Source organism: Macrobrachium rosenbergii, chromosome 25 (assembly GCF_040412425.1).
Source record: "Macrobrachium rosenbergii isolate ZJJX-2024 chromosome 25, ASM4041242v1, whole genome shotgun sequence".
In the NCBI taxonomy this organism is placed as follows: Eukaryota; Metazoa; Arthropoda; class Malacostraca; order Decapoda; family Palaemonidae; genus Macrobrachium; species Macrobrachium rosenbergii.
This window is the reverse complement of record NC_089765.1, coordinates 36,547,292-36,570,045: the sequence shown is the minus strand read 5'-3', so window position 1 is coordinate 36,570,045 and position 22,754 is coordinate 36,547,292. Positions and strand designations below refer to the sequence as shown.

At 38.5% G+C, this 22,754-nt stretch overlaps 1 protein-coding gene across 4 annotated transcripts in view; it reads left to right on the top strand.

Moving 5' to 3' along the window:
* pps (protein partner of snf) overlaps nucleotides 1-22,218 on the top strand; it is a 283,257-nt gene extending 261,039 nt beyond the window's left edge. For all 4 annotated transcript variants that reach the window (XM_067127353.1, XM_067127351.1, XM_067127352.1 and 1 more), the window contains 5 exons: nucleotides 2,692-2,811; nucleotides 15,376-15,464; nucleotides 17,296-17,380; nucleotides 18,323-18,491; nucleotides 18,598-22,218. In XM_067127353.1, the coding sequence (XP_066983454.1) occupies nucleotides 2,692-2,811; nucleotides 15,376-15,464; nucleotides 17,296-17,380; nucleotides 18,323-18,491; nucleotides 18,598-20,510 (2,376 nt within the window). In that variant the 3' untranslated portion in view covers nucleotides 20,511-22,218. The remainder of the gene's footprint in view (nucleotides 1-2,691; nucleotides 2,812-15,375; nucleotides 15,465-17,295; nucleotides 17,381-18,322; nucleotides 18,492-18,597) is intronic.
* Nucleotides 22,219-22,754: the final 536 nt, after the last annotated feature.

Genomic DNA, 22,754 nt, shown 5'->3' with positions numbered 1-22,754 from the left:
TTCTTGTTGTATTCTACATGAAAATGCGCACATTTTCATATATAAAACTTTATGTAACGACTAATATAAAACGGTGCAAACTTTACGACAAAGTGACGAAAGAATTTCTGAGATGTTCGGCCGAGTTACCGCGCGCGGACGTAAGAGAAAAGTTTTTTCAAAAATTCACCATTAATCGAAATATTGTGCTAGAGACTTCCAATTTGTTGCAAAATGAAGGTAAATGATTAAATAATACTAGAATGTAAGCTTTTTAGCTTACAATTGCGTTTTCAACCATTTCGGTCGAGTGAAAGTTGACCGAAGGTTGAAATTTTGGCACTTACTGTGATTTATATGAAAATATTTCAAAACTGATAAAAGCTACAACCATGAGTTATTTTCTGTTGTATTCTACATGAAATTGCACACATTTTCACATATAAAACTTTATGTAAAGACTAATATGAAGCGGTGCAAACATTACGACAAAGTGACGAAAGAATTTCTGAGATGTTCGGCAGAGTTACCGAGCGCGGACGTAAGGGAAAATTTTTTTTAAAAATTCACCATAAATCGAAATATTGTGCTAGAGACTTCCAATTTGTTGCAAAATGAAGGTACATGATTGAATATTACTAGAATGTAAGAGTTTTAGCTTACATTTGCGTTTTTCGACCATTTCAGTCGAGTCAAAGTTGACCGAAGGTTGAAATTTTGGCACTTATGGTGATTTATATGAAAATATTTCCAAACTGATAAAAGCTACAAGTATGGGTTGTTTTTTGTTATATTTTACATGAAATTGTGCACATTTTCATATATAAAACTTTATGTAATGGCTAATATAAAACGGTGCAAAAATTAGGACAAAATGACGAAAGAATTTCTGAAATTTTCGGCCGAGTAACCACGCGGACGTAAGGAAAAAGTTTTTTCAAAAATTCACCATAAATCAAAATATTGTGCTAGAGACTTCCAATTTGTTGCAAAATGAAGGTAAATGATTGAATATTACTAGAATGTAAGAGTTTTGGCTTACAATTGCGTTTTTCGACCATTTCAGTCGAGCCAAAGTTGACCAAAGGTTGAAATTTTTTGTAGTCGACGTACCGTACGTCCACTCGGCACCCAACAGACAATTTTAGTCGCCGTATGGTATGACCAGTCGGCGTTTAAGGGTTAACCCTGAATGAGGGTTTTGAAGAAAAAGTTATCTAGCTAATTTAAACAAACACATGAAGTAATGGTTTATTATGTTATGACAGAACATGAGAAAAAAAATCAGCTTACCAAGCAAGTGGTCATGGCTTGCACCTATGGAAAAAGATTAATTTTTAGTACAGGCAGTCCGCGGTTACCAGGGGGCTTCCTTTCTGAAGGTGCCATGATAAGCGAAAATTGCCGGGTATGTATCGGCACAAATAAGCGATTATCGGCACCAGTAAGCAGAAATTGGCAATATTCTCTGAAAATCGGTTTATCGCCAGACAAGCCCTGAAAAACTGGATCGCCAATAACCGGGGACTGCCTGTATATAATGTCTGTGTGTGCCTGGTGAAAGTCGACATTGGAAGTATAAATATATCTTTACTAAACTTGTCAGCATGTATACTGAATATAAAATATGAACCTTTACCACTGTGGGGTAAACAATTGAGACTGCTGTATAACATTCGTTGTACACCATATTCCATAACTTGCAGCCCACCACAGTTATTTCTTACTGAAACTCATGTCTGGTAAATCTGTGTATAGTAACATAGAGATTATAATATAATGGTGTACACAGCATGTGGCATTGGAGGGGTAATAACCTTCAGTATAACATCCCTGGAAATCTGCCATTCATATAAAGTAATGTGCCTGATACTATAATTGTTGTACACCATAATTTCCACAACCCACCAAATTTCTTTATTACTGGAACTCGATGCTTGGTAAATCTATTGACAGGGATTACAGTACCAAATAATAATATTTCAGTGGTTTACAGTGTACAATATTACAGTGGTAGAAAACCAAGGCCCTGCAAACCCTGCATTTGCAACAGCTGATTGGCCTGACAGTTGCACCACCAACAGCAAATAGCCAGCAGTTAAACAATGAGTAACAACAAATAGAACTTGATATTTCAGTAAAATTACAGAACCTTTTAGAACATGGCTGTTTAATTTAATGTGGCCTTATGTTTTTGTTATATAAACTATGTTTATTTGTGTAGCTTATGAGTGATACCAACAGGTAATTACATCAGTTTATTTGGAATAAATGAGTTAACCCTTGATTATTCAAGAGTTGAATTGTAAACATCTCATTTGTTATGAATTTGATGGGAAGTGGTGTTGCCTTATTTTTGGGGGTTTTCTAATCCAGCAATTGTAAGCATAAACCTGAATTACACTTCAGATTTTAGGGGTTGACTTATATGCCAGATCGTCTCATACCCCAGCACATGTGGTAAGAGCTAAAATCCAGACTTGAAACTTAACATTTGACAATTTTCAATGCCTTTAAAAGAGATTTGGCAAAAAAATTAAAATGTCACTTTTTGGGGGGGAAAAGCCTCGTATCATTGCTAACCCTCTTGAGTAGGAAGAGATAGAAAGAACAGACGAAAAATAAGAGGCAGGAAGCCGCACATGTTATACTGTAATTGTTTCTTCCTACAGTGCTGGTGCAGTGGCAGATGACTTTTTTTTTTTTTTCCAGGTTTCAGGAAAGGCTCGTTTCCTCCCTGAAGATGTACCAAAGGTTGTTGAGGTAGTTGGAAGAATATCGCCAGATACTGTATGGAGTTACATTGCACAAACAAAGAAGACTGGTTCTAAGGTAGAGTGTTTTTTAATTGTCCTTATTGAAATTTTTAGACATTTTAATGATAGTAACTATGGACTGGGTTTTTCAGTTGGGTATGAATTAAGTGGCTCATGATAAAATGTTTTGAGAAGAATTGAAAGGTTATGTGTAGTCCACATTATTTACATGATGTCAAAGAATTTTTCTTTTTTTGTCCATGTTAATGGAAATGTGTTTGGGATTTTGTAATGACTACCTCTTCAATACAGCATCGCGGATATTATTTTTAAATGAGAAAACATGAACTTTTCACACTGTTTTTGCTCTGGACTGAAAATCAGCAGCATATTAGGGAAGATTTGTGTCTTCTGCTCAGCTTCATGTGTTAATTTCCTGTTAGGCATCTGTATCCCTGACTGCTGTTGAAATGGTAGAAGACAGACCGTAGGTATGCATGATTTGCAATTAATTCTACTTCATTTCTGTGGTATCTTGGTGTTTGACTGTGTACTGAATAGTGATTTCATTCTTGTCATTATGATACTATACTCAGTTTTTTTTATCGAGGTGCATTTGCATATAATACTATACTCAGTTTTTTTTATCGAGGCACATTTGCACCGACTCGCAGGGGTGCCCTTTTAGCTCGGAAAAGGTTCCTGCTAGCTGATTGGTTGCAAGTATTTTGTCCGAATAGCATCGTTTTCAAATAATTACCAAGTAATGTGAATCGAAACTTATTTACTAACCTAAATTTCTCCCTCAGATATATGTTTTGTCAATAAATAATGTTAACGAATAAAGAGATTATAAAGTATTGTGATGGTAAGTCTAAATTTAATAACAACACCCGCCGAAGTCAGCGACAGGAACTTGTTTTCAGATGCACGCTGCATAAATTTTTACTTTTCACATATTTTAACACCAATTGGGATAAATTATACTAAGCATAAGAAAAACATGGTATTACAAACTTTCTTTGAATACCAGAATCTACTAAAAACACGGAATTAATAAAACTCGCTATTGGTGAAAACTTCCGGGGAGGGAAAAGGAACAGCCTGTGGCATTAGATAAAATTTAGATAAAATTACCTAGATAGGTAGGCCTAGTTATTCATATGGTATCCACATGCCAGCAAATGTTGATGGGCATGAAAACTTTTCAGATACATATCATCTTTTATAGGCTTTTGTGCAGAAGCCTTTTGTTATATCATCATGATAAATAAGATGACAAATATGAAGACGCTATTTTTTCTTTTACATAATGATAATGTACTTCCCTTATTATGGCTTTATTTCTTGCACACATTTCAAACTAGGCTAGCCTATGTCTATGTGTCTTACACCATTTTTTGACAATTGCGGTAAATTTTGCTTAACTCTTTAAGCTAAGGAGTAACAGTAAACAGTAGCTGATGCTTGATATAAGTTAAGCTAGGTGTATGTAGGCCTATGATGTAAGTCCGTATAGAAAGGATTTGCTAATTTTATCGTAAAGGTATAGATTCTATTAATAGCACTATTTTCGGTTTGAGGATACTGTAGTGTTCCATAAATTGCATAAAAATTATAAACGAATTCATACCGCGATACCCATCCCCCTCCCTTCCATCCCCACCTCGGTATAAGTTTTCTTATCTCGCATTGTCTGCTGTAACATACATGAAAGAGTAAGTTGTTAATTTCTCCAAAATATATTATTATTAGTGAACACTACAAAAAGAAGCATAGAAACTATTTAATTGCAGATATAGCCTAAAAGTAATCTCAATAACATAACACTGATTTCAACACTTGCATAAATCAGGAAAAAGCTGCAATGGCATAAATCAGGAAAATGCTGCAATGACAATCACCTGTGATAGTTTTCCCGCCGGGCCGCCACAGGCTGTTCCATTTATCTCCCCGGAAGTTTTCACTGATAGCGAGTTTTATTAATTCCATGTTTTTAGTAGATTCTAGTATTCAAAGAAAGTTTATAATAACATGTTTTTCTTATGCTTAGTGTAATTTATCCCAATTGGTGTTAAAATATGTGAAAAGTAAACAAATTATGCTGCGTGTATCCGAAAACAAGCTCCTGTCGTTGACTTCGGCGGGTGTTTTTATTAAATTTAGACTTGCCATCACAATACTTTATTATCTCTTTATTTGTTAACATTATTTATTGACAAAACATATATCTGAGGGAGAAATTAAGGTTAGTAAATAAGTTTCGATTCGCATTACTTGGTAGTTATTTGAAAACAATGATGCTATTCGGACAAAATACTTGCAACCAATCAGCTATCAGGAAACTTTTCCGAGCTAAAAGGGCACCCCTGCAAGTCGGTGCTAATGTGCCTCGGTAAAAAAAAACAAGTTTAGAGCACAGTATGTGAAGCAATCGATTTGATTTATTTTTTAACCAATAAATATGAAATAATTTGTACTTATTATGTGCTTTTCAAAGAAGTGGAGGCTAGAGGTAGCTTTAAAGTGTGTGGTGTAGTGGGGTGGCATTGCTTGGAATGCCATTTGTTAGCAAGAAAGGAAAAAATAAATTTATTACTAAAGTACCTGTATGACAGAAAAGATGCATCCATAATTTTGAAGCATAAGGAAATTGCATCTTATCTGACTTAGTATTTCATCTATAGACACTAAAGTAAAGCATAACTTTCATCTTAGCCATCTTGTTTAGCCTTCATGTAAAAACCTGCTCAATTTTAAATTTTGCATAGTGTGCTTTTTATATATTTATAGTACATATGCTATATATGTAGACAACACTGAAGTAATAACTAATTATTTAATATTTTTTTTTTACTAGTATTAAAAATCACGTATAAAATATCTCAACCCCATACATTGGAATCTCTTCAAGAACCATTAAGATTGTGCAAAGTTGTGCTGTAAGAATTGATGAGTAAACTGTAACTGCCCACAGTTTACTGCATTTAGGAAGGTAGTTCCAAACCCTTAACCCTGTCATCAAGTTTGGAACTGTCTGTTTGTGTAATTGTAGTTAAAAGGTGAACTCTGATGACTCTACGGCCATACATTGTTTCGGTGGTGTATGTTCATGCATGTATTTGTATGTGCAGGTTAATGAAAATATGAAGAAAAATAAAGTTTAGTACAGGTTGACCATCACTAATCCGGTGTCATTGGGACCTGGAGGGTGCCGGATTAGCCATTTATTAGGCTAGAATACACAAAACCCAGTAGCTAAGCACCTCATCTTAGAATTAAAATATCCCATAAATCAGTACAAGTTGGTTAATAAAGAAAAGACAATTATCAAATACAGGTAGTGCTCGAGTTACGATAATTTGACTTACGATATTTCGAGTTTACGATGGGGTTAGCAATTAATACTGATACGAAAATATTTAAGAAATATTTTTAGATTTCGCACAGGCAGCGAGAGAGACCAACTTAAAATAGACCAACTTCTTTTCCTCCATCTCTTTATTCCATCTGCTAGTTAAAAAAAGTAAAAGAGAATGATAAAAGTATTGTTAGTAACATTATACTCTTGCGTAAATGCGTACAGCCATAAACAACCGAACGGGAAACTGTTGTTTTGCTACTAATCGTATCGGATAACAACTGTTTTGCTTGTATTTCAACCATCGTACAGTCAAACAATTACTGTCGTTATGTTACAAATAATGTTAAGTACTGTATAATAGGACTGATATATTTTTTACACTATACCCTTATTCGCTTTGGAGAAAAGATCGGCAAGGAAATATACTGCCTCAGTAACTTTAAGCTGCAAGTTGTAGCTGAAGCTGAGAAAACAATGTTCAAGCTGCTAATGACTGTAAATTATCGTGCATCGGCAACATGGGTGAAACTCGACCATAAATAAAATTGGAGAGAGTGTATTTTAATCCAAACTACTGGGCATGAAAGAATACAAATTATTACTGTTTTCACGCCGATAAAAGATAAATACGTAAAGCTCGTATTATGATGAAATCAAGAGAAAATGCGAACGGAACCTTGATTTTTTTTACACAAAACAAACATGCCCCCAAAACGGCCAGCCGTGATTCCCGCGAACGTCATATGTTAACGAAAAAAGTAGCTAAATTAATTTCACAACGAGACGTACTTAAGTTATATTTCAACTTAAAAACACTTCGTATAACGAAAAATATCCTTGCCCCAAATAAATAAAGTATCTATATTCATTTATGCTTAATAGAAGCAAGAAAAGCGCACTGAACTGAGTTAAATGCGGCGAAATAAACACTGCGTTATCGATTCCCAAAACAAAACATTGATCGCAATTTATAATACAAAAGCATTATGAGAATATACGCAATTAGATACAATGTAGTGAAGCATAACTTTTTAAAAGATCCATGAAAAAGATGCATATTAGTTGATGTTTGTATAATACTGTTAATATGTGAATAGAGTTCAGTATAATGTAGGCTAGGCAACCGTATATGTAGCCTATACGATATACCATAGCGTAGGCCAAAAGACAATAATAAATGTAAAAAATGGAACAGCAAAAGCATGCCTGCGTTTACGAACACCCCCAGTTTGTCGATGCAGCACGCAGCGCCACCAAATCGAAGCGGCCGGCGAGCAAGTTAGCGCAGCGACCCGGGAAATTTGAAAATTAGTGCGGAAACATTAGAAATTACTCTAGCCGGAATTTGTGCCAGATTACTGATTGTTCCGGACTACTGATTGCCGGATTAGTGATCGTCAACCTGTAATAAATAGTTCCAATATAATGCCTTTCCATATATGGGTTGTAACTTTTAACAAATTTTCTGGCATCTTTTAACAACTTTGCTGCCAGACCACCAGATAGGTTAGTGTTTGACTTTTTGAGCAGTGGAATTAGCAGTTCTGTTACACTGTGCACAGTAACAAATCAGATACATATAAGCATGTTCCATTGCAATTTAATAATTTTCATGCTTACTGCAAACTTTGTGATTTCAGCCGGGATTCCACAATTCCAGCTGCATATGTTAATGAAGAATTATCATTACCTATGAAAAAATTCCCCACACTTTGTAATGTATTTCTTTTCATGAAATTTTATGGATTTGAAGGGGGTTTAGAGTGTAGAATTTTTAATTTAAAAACATTACACGAAGCGTTTTACGTGTAATTCATTTATTTTTATATATGTAACTTACCAAGTAATTACATAGCCTATGTTTCTAACTTGCGTGGCAGCTAAAAATTTGAAATTCACAGTAGCATTCGATTGTTATAGGGGTGACCAGGTCCCACCCACTGTCAGGGGAGGAAGAGTACAACACCGCTGAATAGTGTCAGTCCGTTTCTGCTGGTTAATGACTGCAGTTCATTTATTCATTGTGTTATTGTTTCGAGATTGTCGCTGGATGGTTGCTCTTTGTCTCCATTTGGTGACGTATTTCGAACTTTTGGTAGCATTTAAGCTATTTTCAAATAGCCCAGGATTCGTTAGACTCGGTATTAGCGAATTATTTGCCGATTTTGACTTTTCACAACATGTCCGACGCTAGCTCTTCCAGTATCCAGTTTTGCAGCAAAGGCTGCAAAACTAGGCATACGAAAGCATCTTATGACTCCTACCCAATCTGTACTACAAGCACCATCCTACTTACAACCGAGCTTGGTTCCAACCAACCGGTTGTAGGTCAAAATGGATGTAAGTCGAACCTACTGGGTAGGGCATAGTATCAGATATTTGCTATACAAAGTACCTACATTAACTGTAATGTAATGTACAGGCAGTCTCCGGTTATCGGCAGGGGTTCCATTCCGACGGTGTGACGATAAGTGAAAATCGGCAATATTTGGCACTTTTTCGGCGCCAATAAGTGCCGAAAATTACTGATTTTCAGTTATCAGCGCCTCTCAAGTATTTATCGGCACCAATACACGATTATTTTCGCCGATAATTGGAAATTGGCACATATCGCCGCCGAAAACCGGGGACTGCCTGTACAATCAGTATTTCAATCCTTTTACCATAATGTACTTGTACTGTTATATTTTAATCATTTATCTAATGTATATTATGTACAGGTAGGCATACGACAGGGTTAGGTTCGTGCATGAATGTCAGAAGTTGATTTTAATGTAAATTGGTTTGCGATTCAGTCTACAGTACAGTGCTGCTGGTAGGGCAGGGTAGCTCAAATTGATGCTGCCTGAATGATGAGAGAGCTCTCCCGAGATGGCGCGTTGCCAAGTAACTAAGTGGTCAGCTGTTTATGGTGTGTACTCTTATGCATCAGCCTGCCCAGCCACACTGCCAGAAGTACGGTTGTAAGTGCGAGTGGTCGTATGTCGAGCAGGTTGCAGGATTTGCAATTGCAGGGGACAAACTTGCTCTATTGATTTGACATGTATCGAGTGTAGGGACTGGGGTCAAGGTAGGTGGAAAACTTTAAAATCTCACTTAGATAAGTTAGAACGAGACAGGAAGAGGAAAGCGGCTCTTAGAGCCTAGGCTAGGAATCTAGCCAATGTAAAATGTTCTCCTAAATCGCAATTACTGATTTACCTGTTCGGTCTCCCTCTCCTACTCCTATTTCCCCTTTAACCAGTCCTCTACCTGTCAAACCTACTCCTTCACCGGCCCCCATGCTTCCGAGCCTAACACCATTGTTAGCCTAGAAGCCCATGTTGATATGAAGTTTGGGATCATTGTTTCGACTATGGAACAGTTAATTGCTTCGGTTAAAGTGCTTATGGATCAAGCTAGTTAAAAGTGCAAGTATTAGTGGAGGAGGTGTCTGCTCATCCCGTTGGCTCTCCTAGACCAAGATCACTGCCAGGCTCCCATGCACCAGGGAGAAGGCATACTGGTAGTCCAAGGGAAATCGGTGGGGTTTGCCCACGGGTAGGCGTCCCCTCAACCGAGCCTGTTGAATGGTCCCAGGACTCAGTGGACAGCCACTGGAAAGGTGTCCATAGGGAAGTGCATGACCTTTCTTCTAGTTCTTCAGACTCCAGTTTGGACAAGAGGTGCCGAGGTGCTTTTACGAGATCTCTCGTCCTCTCAAGAGGTACATAACAGTTACCAAACGCTCTTCCCTGCCTCCTTGCAAGCATGCAAAGGATACTAAGTGCAGTCCTCGGCCTTCCTGTAGTTTTTGGGCTAGCCCTGAACGATCTTCACCCCATTGACAGTATTTGCCGCCCAAGTGCCTGCCCTTCTCACGGAAGCGCCCAGTGGATTTGGAGTATTGAGCTGCATCTGAAGCTCAGTGCCCGCCAAGCGCCCCATCAACGGCTCGGCACCCACCAAGCACTTGGTGCCAAACTCAAATCTTCCAGCATCACTAACCGAGTGCCCAGTTGATTCCTTTGTCCACCATTGGCCCCATACAGCATACTTTGTCAGCAGATCCTATTCAGCGCCATTTGGACGAAATTATGAACCTCTTGCACAAAAATCAAGTAGTAACACAGGATCCTCCTGACTTTGTGCCTTCACCGATTTCTTAAGAGGAAGAGGTATTAGACCAGCCTCCTCCTTCCACGCCCTTCTGTAACCTCCCTAGGTATTTTTGGTTGCCTTTCCATCCTTTTTCTCACCTGCAACCCCAGCTTCCCCTGCCTCTGCCTGCTATATGAGGAACCAGCCTGTTGACATCTCTGGTCTTGTCTTCCTCATCCAGGAAACCCTTGAGGGAAATGGACTTCTGGCTGTCGGACAAGAGGGAGCAGGGCAAAGCGGCCTTCTGCACTCCACCCGCCTGTCTCACTTCTAAGAGATACCAAGCATATGCTATAGGAGAAGCTCCCTCCTTGGGAGTCGTTGCCTCCTCCCAGGGGGACTTCTGTTTGATTGACCCTAATAGGAGGTCAGCCTTTGCTTCAGATAAGGTTATGTTCTTGACTACCAAGCTTGACCACATCATGAGGAATATGTTCAAGGTTTTTGAGGTCCTAAGTTTGTAGGACTGGACCGTGGGAGCACTAGCAAAGAAAATCAAAGACTGTGAGGATATGTCAGAGGACTTTTCTGCAGACTGGCAGGGGATTTTATCCTGCACAGATAAAGCTATCAGGGATGGCTTGATAGAACTAGTTTCTTTATCCACGACGGGTGTCTTAAAGAAACGTGAACTTTGGTGCTTTTTTACCACCAAAGGTGTGACTACATCTCAGAAGTCAGCACTTCTCTTTTCTCCTTTGGACCGCATGCACCTCTTCCCTCAAGCCACAGTCCGAGAAATAGCTTCGTAGATTCAGAAAAAGTCGACACAGGATTTGTTAGCCATTTAGCCAAACGCTCCAAGGACCTTCCTTATTTCATTACGAAGTCAACCCCTCCTTTGCAGCAGCAGCCCTTTTAGGGCAACAAGACAAGATTCTACGCTAGATTGTGCTCCAATCTGCATGCAGCACACCCAGCCAAAAAGACTCCCTCAAAGCCTTCTTCTCATGGATGAAAATCCAGTCCTCCATTTGCCAGTAGGCGTAAGACTCCTATGCTTTTGGGAGAAATGGGAAGCCAGAGGATTAGTACCAGTGGGTCTCGATAGTAATCAAAGAGGGGTACTCTATCCCATTCAGGGAGAACCCGCCCTTAGTATCAACGCCCATTGCATTGACAGTCTACTTGGTAGGGCTCCAAGAGGTTTTCAGCACTTGCAGAAGAGATGTCGGCTCTTTTCGCAATAAGAGCTGTAGAGCTGGTTGAAGATGTCAACATTCCAAGGTACTACAACCATCTTTTTATGGTCTCCAAGTCATCCAGGGGATGGAGACCTGTCCTGGATGTCAGCGCCCTGAATGTCTTCATTCAGAAGACAAAATTCAAGATGGAAACAAACCAGTCAGTTCTCTTGCTCATGCAACAGGGATTGGATGGTGACCATCGATATGGAGGATGTCTACTTTCATATCTCAGCAGGAAGTACCTCAGATTTGTGTTCCAGAACAGAGTCTTCCAACTTCCAATTTTGAGCTCTATGTTTCAGCCTCTCTACAGTTGCTCAAGTATTCACTCATGTTCTCGCCCTGCTTGCAAAGTGGCTGCACCTCATGGGGATCAGTACATCCCTCTATCTAGACAACTGGCTCTTACATTCTCCATGGAAGAAACAGTGCACGGAGGACCTACAGAAGACCCTTCTTCTGACCTAACATCTGCAATTACTCATCAGCAAGAAGAAATCACAGTTGTCTCCATCTCAAGTGATTCTTTATTTTGGAGATGATGATAGACACTGAATTATCAGGTTTTTCTGTCCCCCAAAAGACTACAATTGTGTCTTCAAAAAGTCTGCGACTTCCTCGCTCTCAAGTCCTGCTCAGCCAACAGTTGAATGAGCCTTTTGGGAACCCTCGCATCCATCGAGAAGTTCATAAGCCTGGGGAGACTTCATATGAGGGTTCTGCAGTTCTTCCTGAAGGCCAACTGGAACAGGAAGGCCCACCCAGACTCAGTCATCTTTCTGATCACTGGAAATCAAAGAAGACTCGAGATGGTGGCTAGCAGAAGAACGTCTCTTGGAAGGGAGGTCTCTCCATCTACCGAGCCCCAATCTTTTATTGTACTCAGATGCTTCAGATCGGGGTTTGGGAGCTCTTCTGGGAAATATGGAAGTCTCAGGAGTCTGGCCTCCGAAAGAGAAGCTCCTACACATCAGTGTGAGAGAATTGAAGGCAGTACACCTGGCCCTTCGATCATTCTCAGAAGTGACCTTCGGCATGACAGTAGCATTGATGTGGGACAACACCTCAGCTTTGGTCTACACAAAGAACCAAGGAGGCACTCACTCTTTCTCCATTTACGAGGCCACCAAAGACCTCCTTTTTTGGGCGAAGAAGAACCGCACCGTTCTAGTGACAAGATTCATTCATGGGAAGCTAAACGTAATAGCAGACGGATTGAGTCAGCGCAGACAGGTCCTTCCCACGGAATGGGCGCTAGATCCACAGATGTGCACCGACCTGTGGAAGTTGTGGGGACAGCTGTCAATAGAACTGCTCACAACGTCAAAGAACCATCGCCTCCTGCTGTTCTGCTCTTTGGCCCTGGATCCTCTGGCATGGACGACAGATGCCATGCTCCAGAATTGGTCCTTCCTAGACTTGTACGCCTTCACGCTATTCAACATGGTGAGGAAAGTGATCAACAAATTCATATGCCATCAGGACACGAAGATGACTTTGGTAGCCCCTTTTGGCTTTGAAGAGGATGGTTCCCAGATCTCCTTGAGCTGCTAGTCAACTACCCCAGGCTCCTTTCACAGAAGCCAAAGCTTCTTAAACAACCGCATTTCTACCGGTTTCATCACAACCTATCCGCTCTTGCTCTGGCATGGTTCAAACTGTCAGGGGACTCTTCAGAGTGAAGTGATTTTCAAAACCAGCTGCGGAAGCAATTGCTAAGTTTAAACGGCAGTCTTCTTCCAGAGTCTACCTAGTGAAGTGGGCAGTATTCCGCCGCTGGTGCAGAAGTAGTAACGTCTCTTCTTTTGAAACCTCTGCAACGAATATCACAGACTTCCTTCTTTTCCTGAGGACCAACGGAGGTTTGTCTTCCTCAACAATCAAGTGGTACCGAGCAATGTTAGGCTCTGTGTTTCAGCACAGGGCCCTCGATCTGGGATCCAGTCAGGACATCAGCAACTTGATCATGTCTTTTAACGTGACCAAGGAGACCAAGACTAATGCAGTATCATGGAATTTGGATGTCATCCTGAAATGGTTGTCAGGCCCTCCTTTTGAACCTCTTTGCACATTTCCTTAAGAGACTTAACAAGGAAAACTCTTTCTGGTCGAGTCTGCGAGTTGCAAGCCATTGACAGAAGAGTAGGGTTTTCACAATGAGATGCGGTCTGCTCTTTTATGCTAGACTTCCTGGCCAAAAATGAGACCCCCCTCTAAGCCTTGGCCTCGTTCCTTCACCATCAAGAATTTTATGGAAATTCTTGGACCAGAAGAGGAAGAGAGGATTCCTTGTCCCGTCAGGGCACTAAGGTATTACCTTAATATAACCGCTAAGATCAGAGGTCCCTCGAGTAAGCTCTGGTACTCTGTGAAGGACCCTTTTAGACCCCTTTCCAAGAACGCAGTATCGTTCTTTTTGAGAGACGTCATCCTGGAATCATATTCAAGAATTCATGAGAACCTCCTACCAGTCTTGAAAGTTAAAGCCTACGAGATTAGAGCCGTAGCCACCTCATTGGCTTTTAAACATAACATATCTTTGTTGGTGATTCTCCAGTCAACCTTCTAGAAATGCAAATCTGTGTTTGCGAGACAATACTTATGTGAAATAAAGACTATTTTTGAAAACTGCAGTACCCTGGGTCCGTTGTCTGTAGCTGGCATGGTGTTAGGGGAGGGAGCATAGGAGTCTGCTCCTATCCCTCCTCTTTTTGCCTTGATTAGGCTGTTGAGCTCTTGGGGAGCCTGGGAGTACTATGTACCTGTAGTATCCACCAGTCTCTTTTGTCAGTTGGGTAATGGTTTTAATGAATACAGTGTGTAGGTGACAAAGTTTTCTGGTTGTTTGTCTTTATGGTACTGAGCCCAGGGCAAGGGCACTCTTGTATGGTTCATGAACTGCGTAACCTCCATTGATGCATTGTGGCATTTGGAATACTTCTTTGCTGCAATGCTTCCCACTAATGTAGGGGAGCTCCACAGCTTCACTGCTGTGCCACTATAGTGAAGATGGTGTCAACCAGAGGCAGTATCAGTCAGCAGCAACTCTCTTAACAGATAAGGTTGCAACAACTTTTTTAACCAACGCTGATAGAGTTTTTGTCTCATATTCATTCTTCTACTGAAAGTTTTTGAGATACGTATGTCCATGCATCCCACCTCCTGTCAATATGGGATTCAGCTATGTAATTACTTGGTAAGTTACTTACATAAAAATGACATTTATATAATAAAAAGTTTTATATACTAAACAAGTAATTGCTGAATTAGAGCCCTCCCTTCTCCTCTCTCACAGACTTTAAAGGCATAAACGGACTGACGCTATTCAGTGCTGTTGTACCTTTCCTCCCCCGATAGTGGGCAGGACCTAGTCACCTACACTAAAATAATCGAATGCTACTGCAAATTTCAAATTTTTAGCTGCCACGCAAGTTAAAAACATAGGCCATGTTAGTATATATAAAATTTTATTTTATTATAAAAATGTCTTTTTTTCATTTTGATATATGATTTAGATCTGCTAGTTTCAGCATTTATTAGGTACCCAAGAAACAACAAATGGTTGTCGACAATAAGCGGGAATACATATGTAATTCAATATTTTTGTGAAATGTCATTTTTAAGTTGCACTGTACTGGCAGGTCCTTAGTCCTGTTCCTTGAAAAATCCATTATGCCTTTATTGCCTTAAATAGGTTATATAGGCCTGGTTCTTAGTAAACTGTTGTGGGTCATAACTGTTGGCAAAGAGAGAGAAATACAGAAGTTACTAATTAGTGCTTTTGTCAAAATGCCATCATCATCATGAAAAGTGGTGAACCCCTTAAACATATATTTCTCCTAAGGTTAAAAGCTCCACAATTGTAGGTGCCTCAGGCATCTCTAAAATTCATAAGAGCAAATCATTCTCTTGTATGCATAAAGTGTTTCTTTTTTTTCTTTTTTTCCAGGAAATCCTTGTTGTGCGCTTCCAGCCATCAAATGAAGAAGAAAAAGTGTCATACATAGCGTTATATTCTTATCTTTCTTCGAAAAAGAGGTAAGAACCCTTATTTTCTTAAAATTGCTAAGGTAATATTGTTTATATTATAAGTAATAGTAGCTTGTGAGTATTGCTTACTCATTAAAAAAGAACTCATATGGTATTAGGCCATCTGGAAGACTGTGTGAGCAAGTAGACATAAGTTAATGTTAGATGTTTTCAGTAGCAAGAAATCTTTAGCGTTGCGATTGGCAACTTGCTTCAGCTGCCTTGGGAAATCTAAGGGCTGTCTAGGAATCTGCTGCTTTAAGTCATTACCACATTGATGGCTCTGTAAATTTTTATTTTTCAAAACACAAAACAAATTCTCCTCCAGTTCCTTTCTCTTACTTTTATGTGAAATTGCACTTGATACTTTAACCATAAAAAGAAGCATAAACGAGGCTCATTTCCCCCAATAAAGAAGGGTACAAAGGATTCATAAATAGGTTAATACCTTGGATGATGCAGGATTGACATGCCAGCAACATTATTGGATCCATTCTGGATGTACCATACTTGATATGTTTTCAATGTCTGACCATATACAAGTATTTACTGCCCTCTTCCAACCTCTGTTCTTGAAGCAGCACCTAACCACTCACCCTAATTTACTTGTTTGGGGACCCTCATTTTCAATATGTTGTGTGTTGTATTATCTTCCTTGTCTCTGTTTCGAATGTGGCATATGTAACTCATTAATAATGGCACATATGTCCCAAGATTTTCCTAATGTGAATATCATGATCATGATACATATTAAAACTGCTTGCTCACTATTGCCTTCTTTTTTTAATATTTTACTGTACTTTCAAATATTATCTCCTTTTTTGAACATATAACATACACCATGACTCTGCAGTGTGTCCACATGCTAAGATCCTCTTTATAACAAGTTTTAGTTTATGCCTTATTGAGTGGCTGAATTCTTCCAAGACTAATAACAATCAGTCTGGGTCTTATCACCAAGTATGAACCTGTCCACTCACATTCACTATACACGCCTTTACATGAAGAACATATCAAATGTAGCTCCTATTGTAAGGATGTGATGAAGGGCTATATGAAGAATGTAGGTTATACTTCCCAAAGAAAGTGGAATGATACAAGTAACAGATCACAATACAATAAATCTTACCTTTATTCTATTAATGGAAAAATCAATACAATATTAGTAAAATGGTGAGACAGAAACTGAGAGCCATTGCTGTAGACTAGTAAAACAAAAAACTTAGTTACATAGTTTCACTAAATATGAATAGCAAGAGCTAAAACACAGGAAAATTAAATAGATGGGAACACTAATGGGCTTACATACTGAGCAATGGCTAAAAATTACTGTTTAATAATGAAATCAAGAAAATTGAAGAGTTCACTGATAGAAAAGCACATTCCAAGAATTGACAGATTTCCCAATTGGGGAAATTTATTGAACACCACTAAGTATGTACAGTAACAGAACTGCATCAAGTAAGCCACCATTTAGCTAAAATGCACTATAGTAGTTGATATTCACATGCGAACTGAAGCAAAATTGATGGGAGGTGGGTAGTAGTTGAAAACAAATGAATGGGACATCACAATAAAACATAATGTTGTTGGTCCTGAGGTAATACAGCAGCATGATCTGCTTAAAACAAACACACATCTAGGAATGAGATGGTGCCTTTCAGGGCAGTGTGAAGCTGGTGTGATTAGGATCCATTAGCATGGAACAAAGCTTTTTGTGATTAATGGTTCATATGAACAGATGCAAATGTTTTTTTAATGTTAACTATTGCAGTTGTACATTGTATGTATATGCTTAGTTTTCAATTGTTCATTGGTGGTTTTTTTTTCACATTTTCAGATATGGTGTCATTGGCAATTGTGATAAGGAGGCTGTGAAGGATTTTTACATAGTTCCACTGGCATCACATCAACCTATTCCCCAGGTAGGTTGTATTCTTTTAGGGCCTTATTTATGCCTACAGGTATCAGTATGGCCTTAACATGTGGAGTATGCAGTTAATCAGAATCTGAGAACTGTTTCAGCCATTTACATAGTTTTCTTCAAGATAATGCTAGGTTGGTAGTAGAATGTACTGGACACTTTTGACAAGTATGTAAGTACTTGTAATAGCCAACAGAGACGTCTTAAATTCCTAATTTCTTGATTCTGTTTGGAGATGCATGTCATTACAAAGCCTTGAATGTGAAATGATCAAATAAAGAAATTCCAACTACCAAAGCAGAATGACTTGGGATGAGGTTCAGCCGAAACATAGGTGTTCAGATGTTTTGACATTCAGAAACATAGGTAACATGGGAGTTATAGTGGTGGTACTTGACAGGGCTAGGGATTATACAATCATATTTTCCTAGTAGATTAATGGTACCAATACTCCCAGATGCAAAGGAACTGCATCTAGCTAACTTGAAAAAATAGCAGAGAATCTAGCAGCTAAGTAATTTTTTTTGTTCAGTAAAAAAGGAAAATACCATCGTCATATATTATTTATTATATAATTTTTAATTTTTTATATGTGTAAACTGCCTGGTACTTTAGGACTTAGCATTTTTAGAGATACTACGTATAGGAAAGTACAACATTAGTCCCAGTGCATTATTCTCTGTTTCACTTTTCACTTGTTCCCTTTGCTCACCTCTTGCCCAGCTGCCAAACACCTGTATACATTGAGGAACAAATATTTTTGATAGTTTAGAAGTGGCCTAGTCACACACTTTGTAATAAGAGTAATGGTATCCTGAAAATTTACACAAGTTTTTTTGTATTTCTCTATCAGAACTTTTCTGAATAGAAGGCAAACCTTATGAGAGGCATGGTTAAAATACCTAATCATGGTGAATGAATTAAAATTTGTTTTTCATTGCAGGTCCTTCTTCCATTAGATGGCCCAGGATTTGAAGAACACAGAGCACACATGTTAATTGGAGTTATTATTCGTGCAAAACATAGGAGGATATATGATCACATAACTGGTTCTTGGCAGATTGTAGGAGGAATTAGTAGTGTACAAAGCAATCCTCTTCACAAGAGTTCAGGTACAGTTATTTTAGTATACACTGTATGGTTTTAGATTTTTTTTTTTTTTTTTATTTAATAATGTCAGTAGTTTATTTAACATAAACTTTCGACTTTCTTTTTCAGAATTACCTGAGCGAAGCTATACTCCTCCATTACCAACTGATCAAGAGTCAGAAGAAATCCAGGTTCCCTCCACAGATTCAGAGGATGATACAAAGTTTGATGAAAGATTAACGCCGCCACTCAAGGACATAGTAGTTGATAGTACTACAGAATTTCATGCTCCAGGGTCCCATAAACGACAATCAAAAAGCCAGTCAGATTTGGATCAACCCAAAAAACGTATGAGTTTAGATCGTAGACTCCAGGAAGTAGTTGATATAAGTACAGAGCCAAAGAGTCCTGCGGAATTCAGTTTTGCTGATGGGACTTTGGATCAAGAGTCAATGTTGGCTGAACTTAATAGACAAATAGAAGTTCACAAAAAGGAATTAAGTGAGATGCAAAAAACTGTGTTAAATGAGGAAGAGGAACCCTACAGTCCTTCAATGTCCAACAGTGCTTCCCCTGGAGAGGAACCCTTGAAGCTTGATACCTCCAAAATCAATATTCCATCAAACTTACAAGAGATTTTGAATAACATTAAAGAGAAAGAGCTGGAGATTAAAAACAAAGAACAAGAAATAAAAAGACGTTTAAGCCTGGCAGCTGATCCAATAGTAATGAATTATGCGAAGCTTCAAGATGCAGAGGAAAAATCTTCCAGTGGGGAAAAAGTTCCTCCTAGTGATGTAGATTTAAGGCCTGTCCTGCAGCTTAAGCCAAAGGAGGTAGAGCGCAAAGAAGATGTTGACTTGCGCATATTGCATGGGAGGGACCCAAAAGAGCATTCAGCAACTAGTGACGTGTTTGGAAAGAGTGATGATACAGATCTGAGAGTCCGTGATCCACGTCTAGCCAGGGCCCATGCAGCAGCTGTCATGGAAGCTATTGAGAAAGGGAAGACTTTAGGTACTTTAACAGATGAGGAATTATTGGCTAAAGCTTTAGAGATGGAAGGTAAAGAAAACTCTAATAAGCAGGCACAGATGAATACAGAAATAGAACCTATGTTCCAGCCAGTCCCTCCTCCACCGTTCATGGCTGCTGGACCTAGTGGATATATACCTCCACCAGGTCACATGGTACCACCACCTAACACCATGCCATGTCCACAGCCTCCTGGTATGGTAGGAATGCCATTTATGAATCAGGTAGCTCAGCCAACTCAACCTATAGGATTGTATGGACCAGGTGGAGGACGTGATCAAGGTGTTCAGGGACCATCATGTATCCCTGGTCCACAACATGAACCTAGCCAAATGGGACACCATGGGATTTCGAATCCTAGTGCAATGGGGCCACCATGTGGGCCACCAATGCATGAAGGTCCTGGTCTTCCAGGGTGTGGACCAAATCCTATGGAACCTCCATCACGGTATGGGGATTCCTCCAGATACCCTGATGAAGGTCATTGGGAAAGAAATTATGATGATAGGGATTGGGATTATGGTTACAACCACTATCCCAAAGATGACCATTATAGGAATACTGAAAGATACAGAGAAGGAGAGTGTTACAGAGAAAGTGACTATTTTAGAGATAAAGAAAGAGACCGAGACTGGCGTCGTAGACAAGACCGAGAAGGTGGTTATAAGAGACAACACTTCAGGAAAAAGGCCAAATTTGATAGAGCAGGGAGTGGTGATCATGAAAGGAGAAGAAATAAACAGTATGATAGAGGTGGTGATGGGGATGATAGTGGATATGAAAGAAGAAGAAGCAAACAATTTGAAAGCAGAGGTGGAAATAGTGAAAGCTCAAATGATGGCAACCACGATAGAAAAAGGAGTCGCTTTCCTGAGTCTTCAGGGAGATCCAAAAAGAAGCATGAGAGGAATAGAAATTGGAGTAACTTTGAAAATTTACACAGAGCAAATGATGATAACAGAGGACCAGAAGATGGTGATGATTGTCCCTATGAAATTGACTATTAAGTATGTAATATGAATGGAAAAACTAATGATAGTTGTTATTTCAGTATGCAATCAGGATAATTGTATATTGTAAGGGCACAAGGACCTTTGTATTGTTTTATATTTCCAAAGAATACCTGATGCAAAACTGAAAATGTGTTGATATTTATTGATGACAGAATATGGTTTGTGTGCTGTATGTATATAGCAGTTTTGTTGACCAATGAATTTTTCTTTTAGGCAATGTTCAGGAGAGTCTTTTTCTTTAAAAGAAATACAAGGATAGGGCATTTTGTACTGTATAGGTCCTCATTTAGGTATTGGAAATATTAGGTGTATAAATGTTGGTATAGTGGATTTAGGCAGTCAAGTTTATGTACAGTTATGCAAGGTGAAGACAGAATTTCTTGTATATAGTAAATGACCTGCAAATTTTTCCTTAAAACTGGAAGTGTTATTTACATTAGCATTTGTATATATGTAGTATAGGTAGTTTTAAGTCTTTCACATGTAAATACAAGAGTTATTCCGTTGTAATACACGATCACCGAACTTTTTGATCCTGCCAGTCCATGATCTTTTAAATTAATCTTTTTAGTTTCTTAACAAAACGTAATCAGCATACGTCACATAAAACACCTTAATTTTTATTGAATAGTGTCATTGGTTATAAAGGTACAAAAGGTATAATTTAGTATCTTGATATTTTGTAGGTTTTAACCAAATGTTTACATATTTTAATAAGAATGGATGGAATTCAGTTGTCTTTATTTCTACTATTAGGAGCCTGATTTGGTACCTGTTGAAAAGGCAATCAGGATTTATCTGTGTATTAACAGATAGACTTGCAACAGAGGGTGGCATTAAGTTCCATGAATTTTTTCTTGTGTCGGACCTAGTCAGCCCTACTTGCAGATGGCATGAGAGATTGTTTAGGGCATTATGATATTAAGAGATGTCAGGTACTTAAATATCAAGTACCAGTAGGTAATTTATAAAGTTGTAGTGTCAGGTGCTACAGGCACGTGAGTTTTGAGCCTTTCATAAGGCTGTTTATATTTATATGCATAATCAAGTTTCTACTGAGGGCGTTTTTAATCTTTTTCATTACCGTGTCTTGAAGAAATACCATTTCAAGTAGACCACATTGTCACCATGTTATAATCACAAGGACCAGCGCAACTGTTTTAAGCCCTTTTTTTATATAAATATGCAAACAGATGTGTTTTTTAAGTGCCAAGCATGGATAGAGTTGGATTTCAAACCCATTTGAAGTACAAAGTATGAATCATAAATCTGTGGTATATTTTCTTCATCATGAATGTTGTTGATTTAGAAATAGTAAGAGTAAATGAGAGAGTGAGTTTGAAAGGTTGAATGTAAGTTATTGCTACTTAAAAATTAAAACAAAGTGGAGTTACTGTTAAAAACTAAAACTTCCCGCTTAACAATCCAGAGTACATTTTGTGTCTAGTAAACCTAGGATTAGTAGGAAGAGGAAGGGAATAATTAGTAAGGAAAATTGGATTGACAGAAAGGAAGAACTTTTTGGAAGACGTGGAAACAAAGGAAGAAAGGTCAGTAAAATATTATAAAAGTATGCTTTCTGTAAAAAAGGAAATATTTGGTTTTTTGCAAAATTTGTCATGTTTTTCATTATATTTGCCCAGGATGAGCATGGTATTTGGTGTGTCTTCAGTAGAGAATAAAACCGATATAGAATACATAAGACTTGGGTGTTATTTTCATGATGTGTAAAATGGAAGTTAAAATTACTGAATATTACATTAATAATTTCAGAACACCCCAAGTTTGTCTAGAATTATGCTAGTGAAGCATTGTGCTTTTTCTAAGAATACTCACTGGGAAAGTGCAGCAAGTTATAGTCAAAACTGGAATTCATTTTAAAATCATTTCTTATAGTCTGGTCTAAGATGTATTCTCATTTTCTTAAACTCCTTCTCTCTCTTTCCCCTCCCCCTCTCTTCTCTGCTCTAAATGTATAAAAGAAATACTCTGATCACACTTTTGTAATTTAATCTATAACTTTATTTTAAAAGGTGCCCAAATTGCAAAGCTACATTTTAAAATTACCAATACCCAATGTTTATAAGTGCAAAAACTTGAATATACCAGTTCTTATTTTATTCATTGTGGATTTGTGATTCAAGTAGTTGACTTAGTGCAATATTTTCTTTGTCAAGATTGAATAAGTGTGCATGCTGTTGTTATTTGTACTTGAGAGATTGCATCTTGCACATTCTT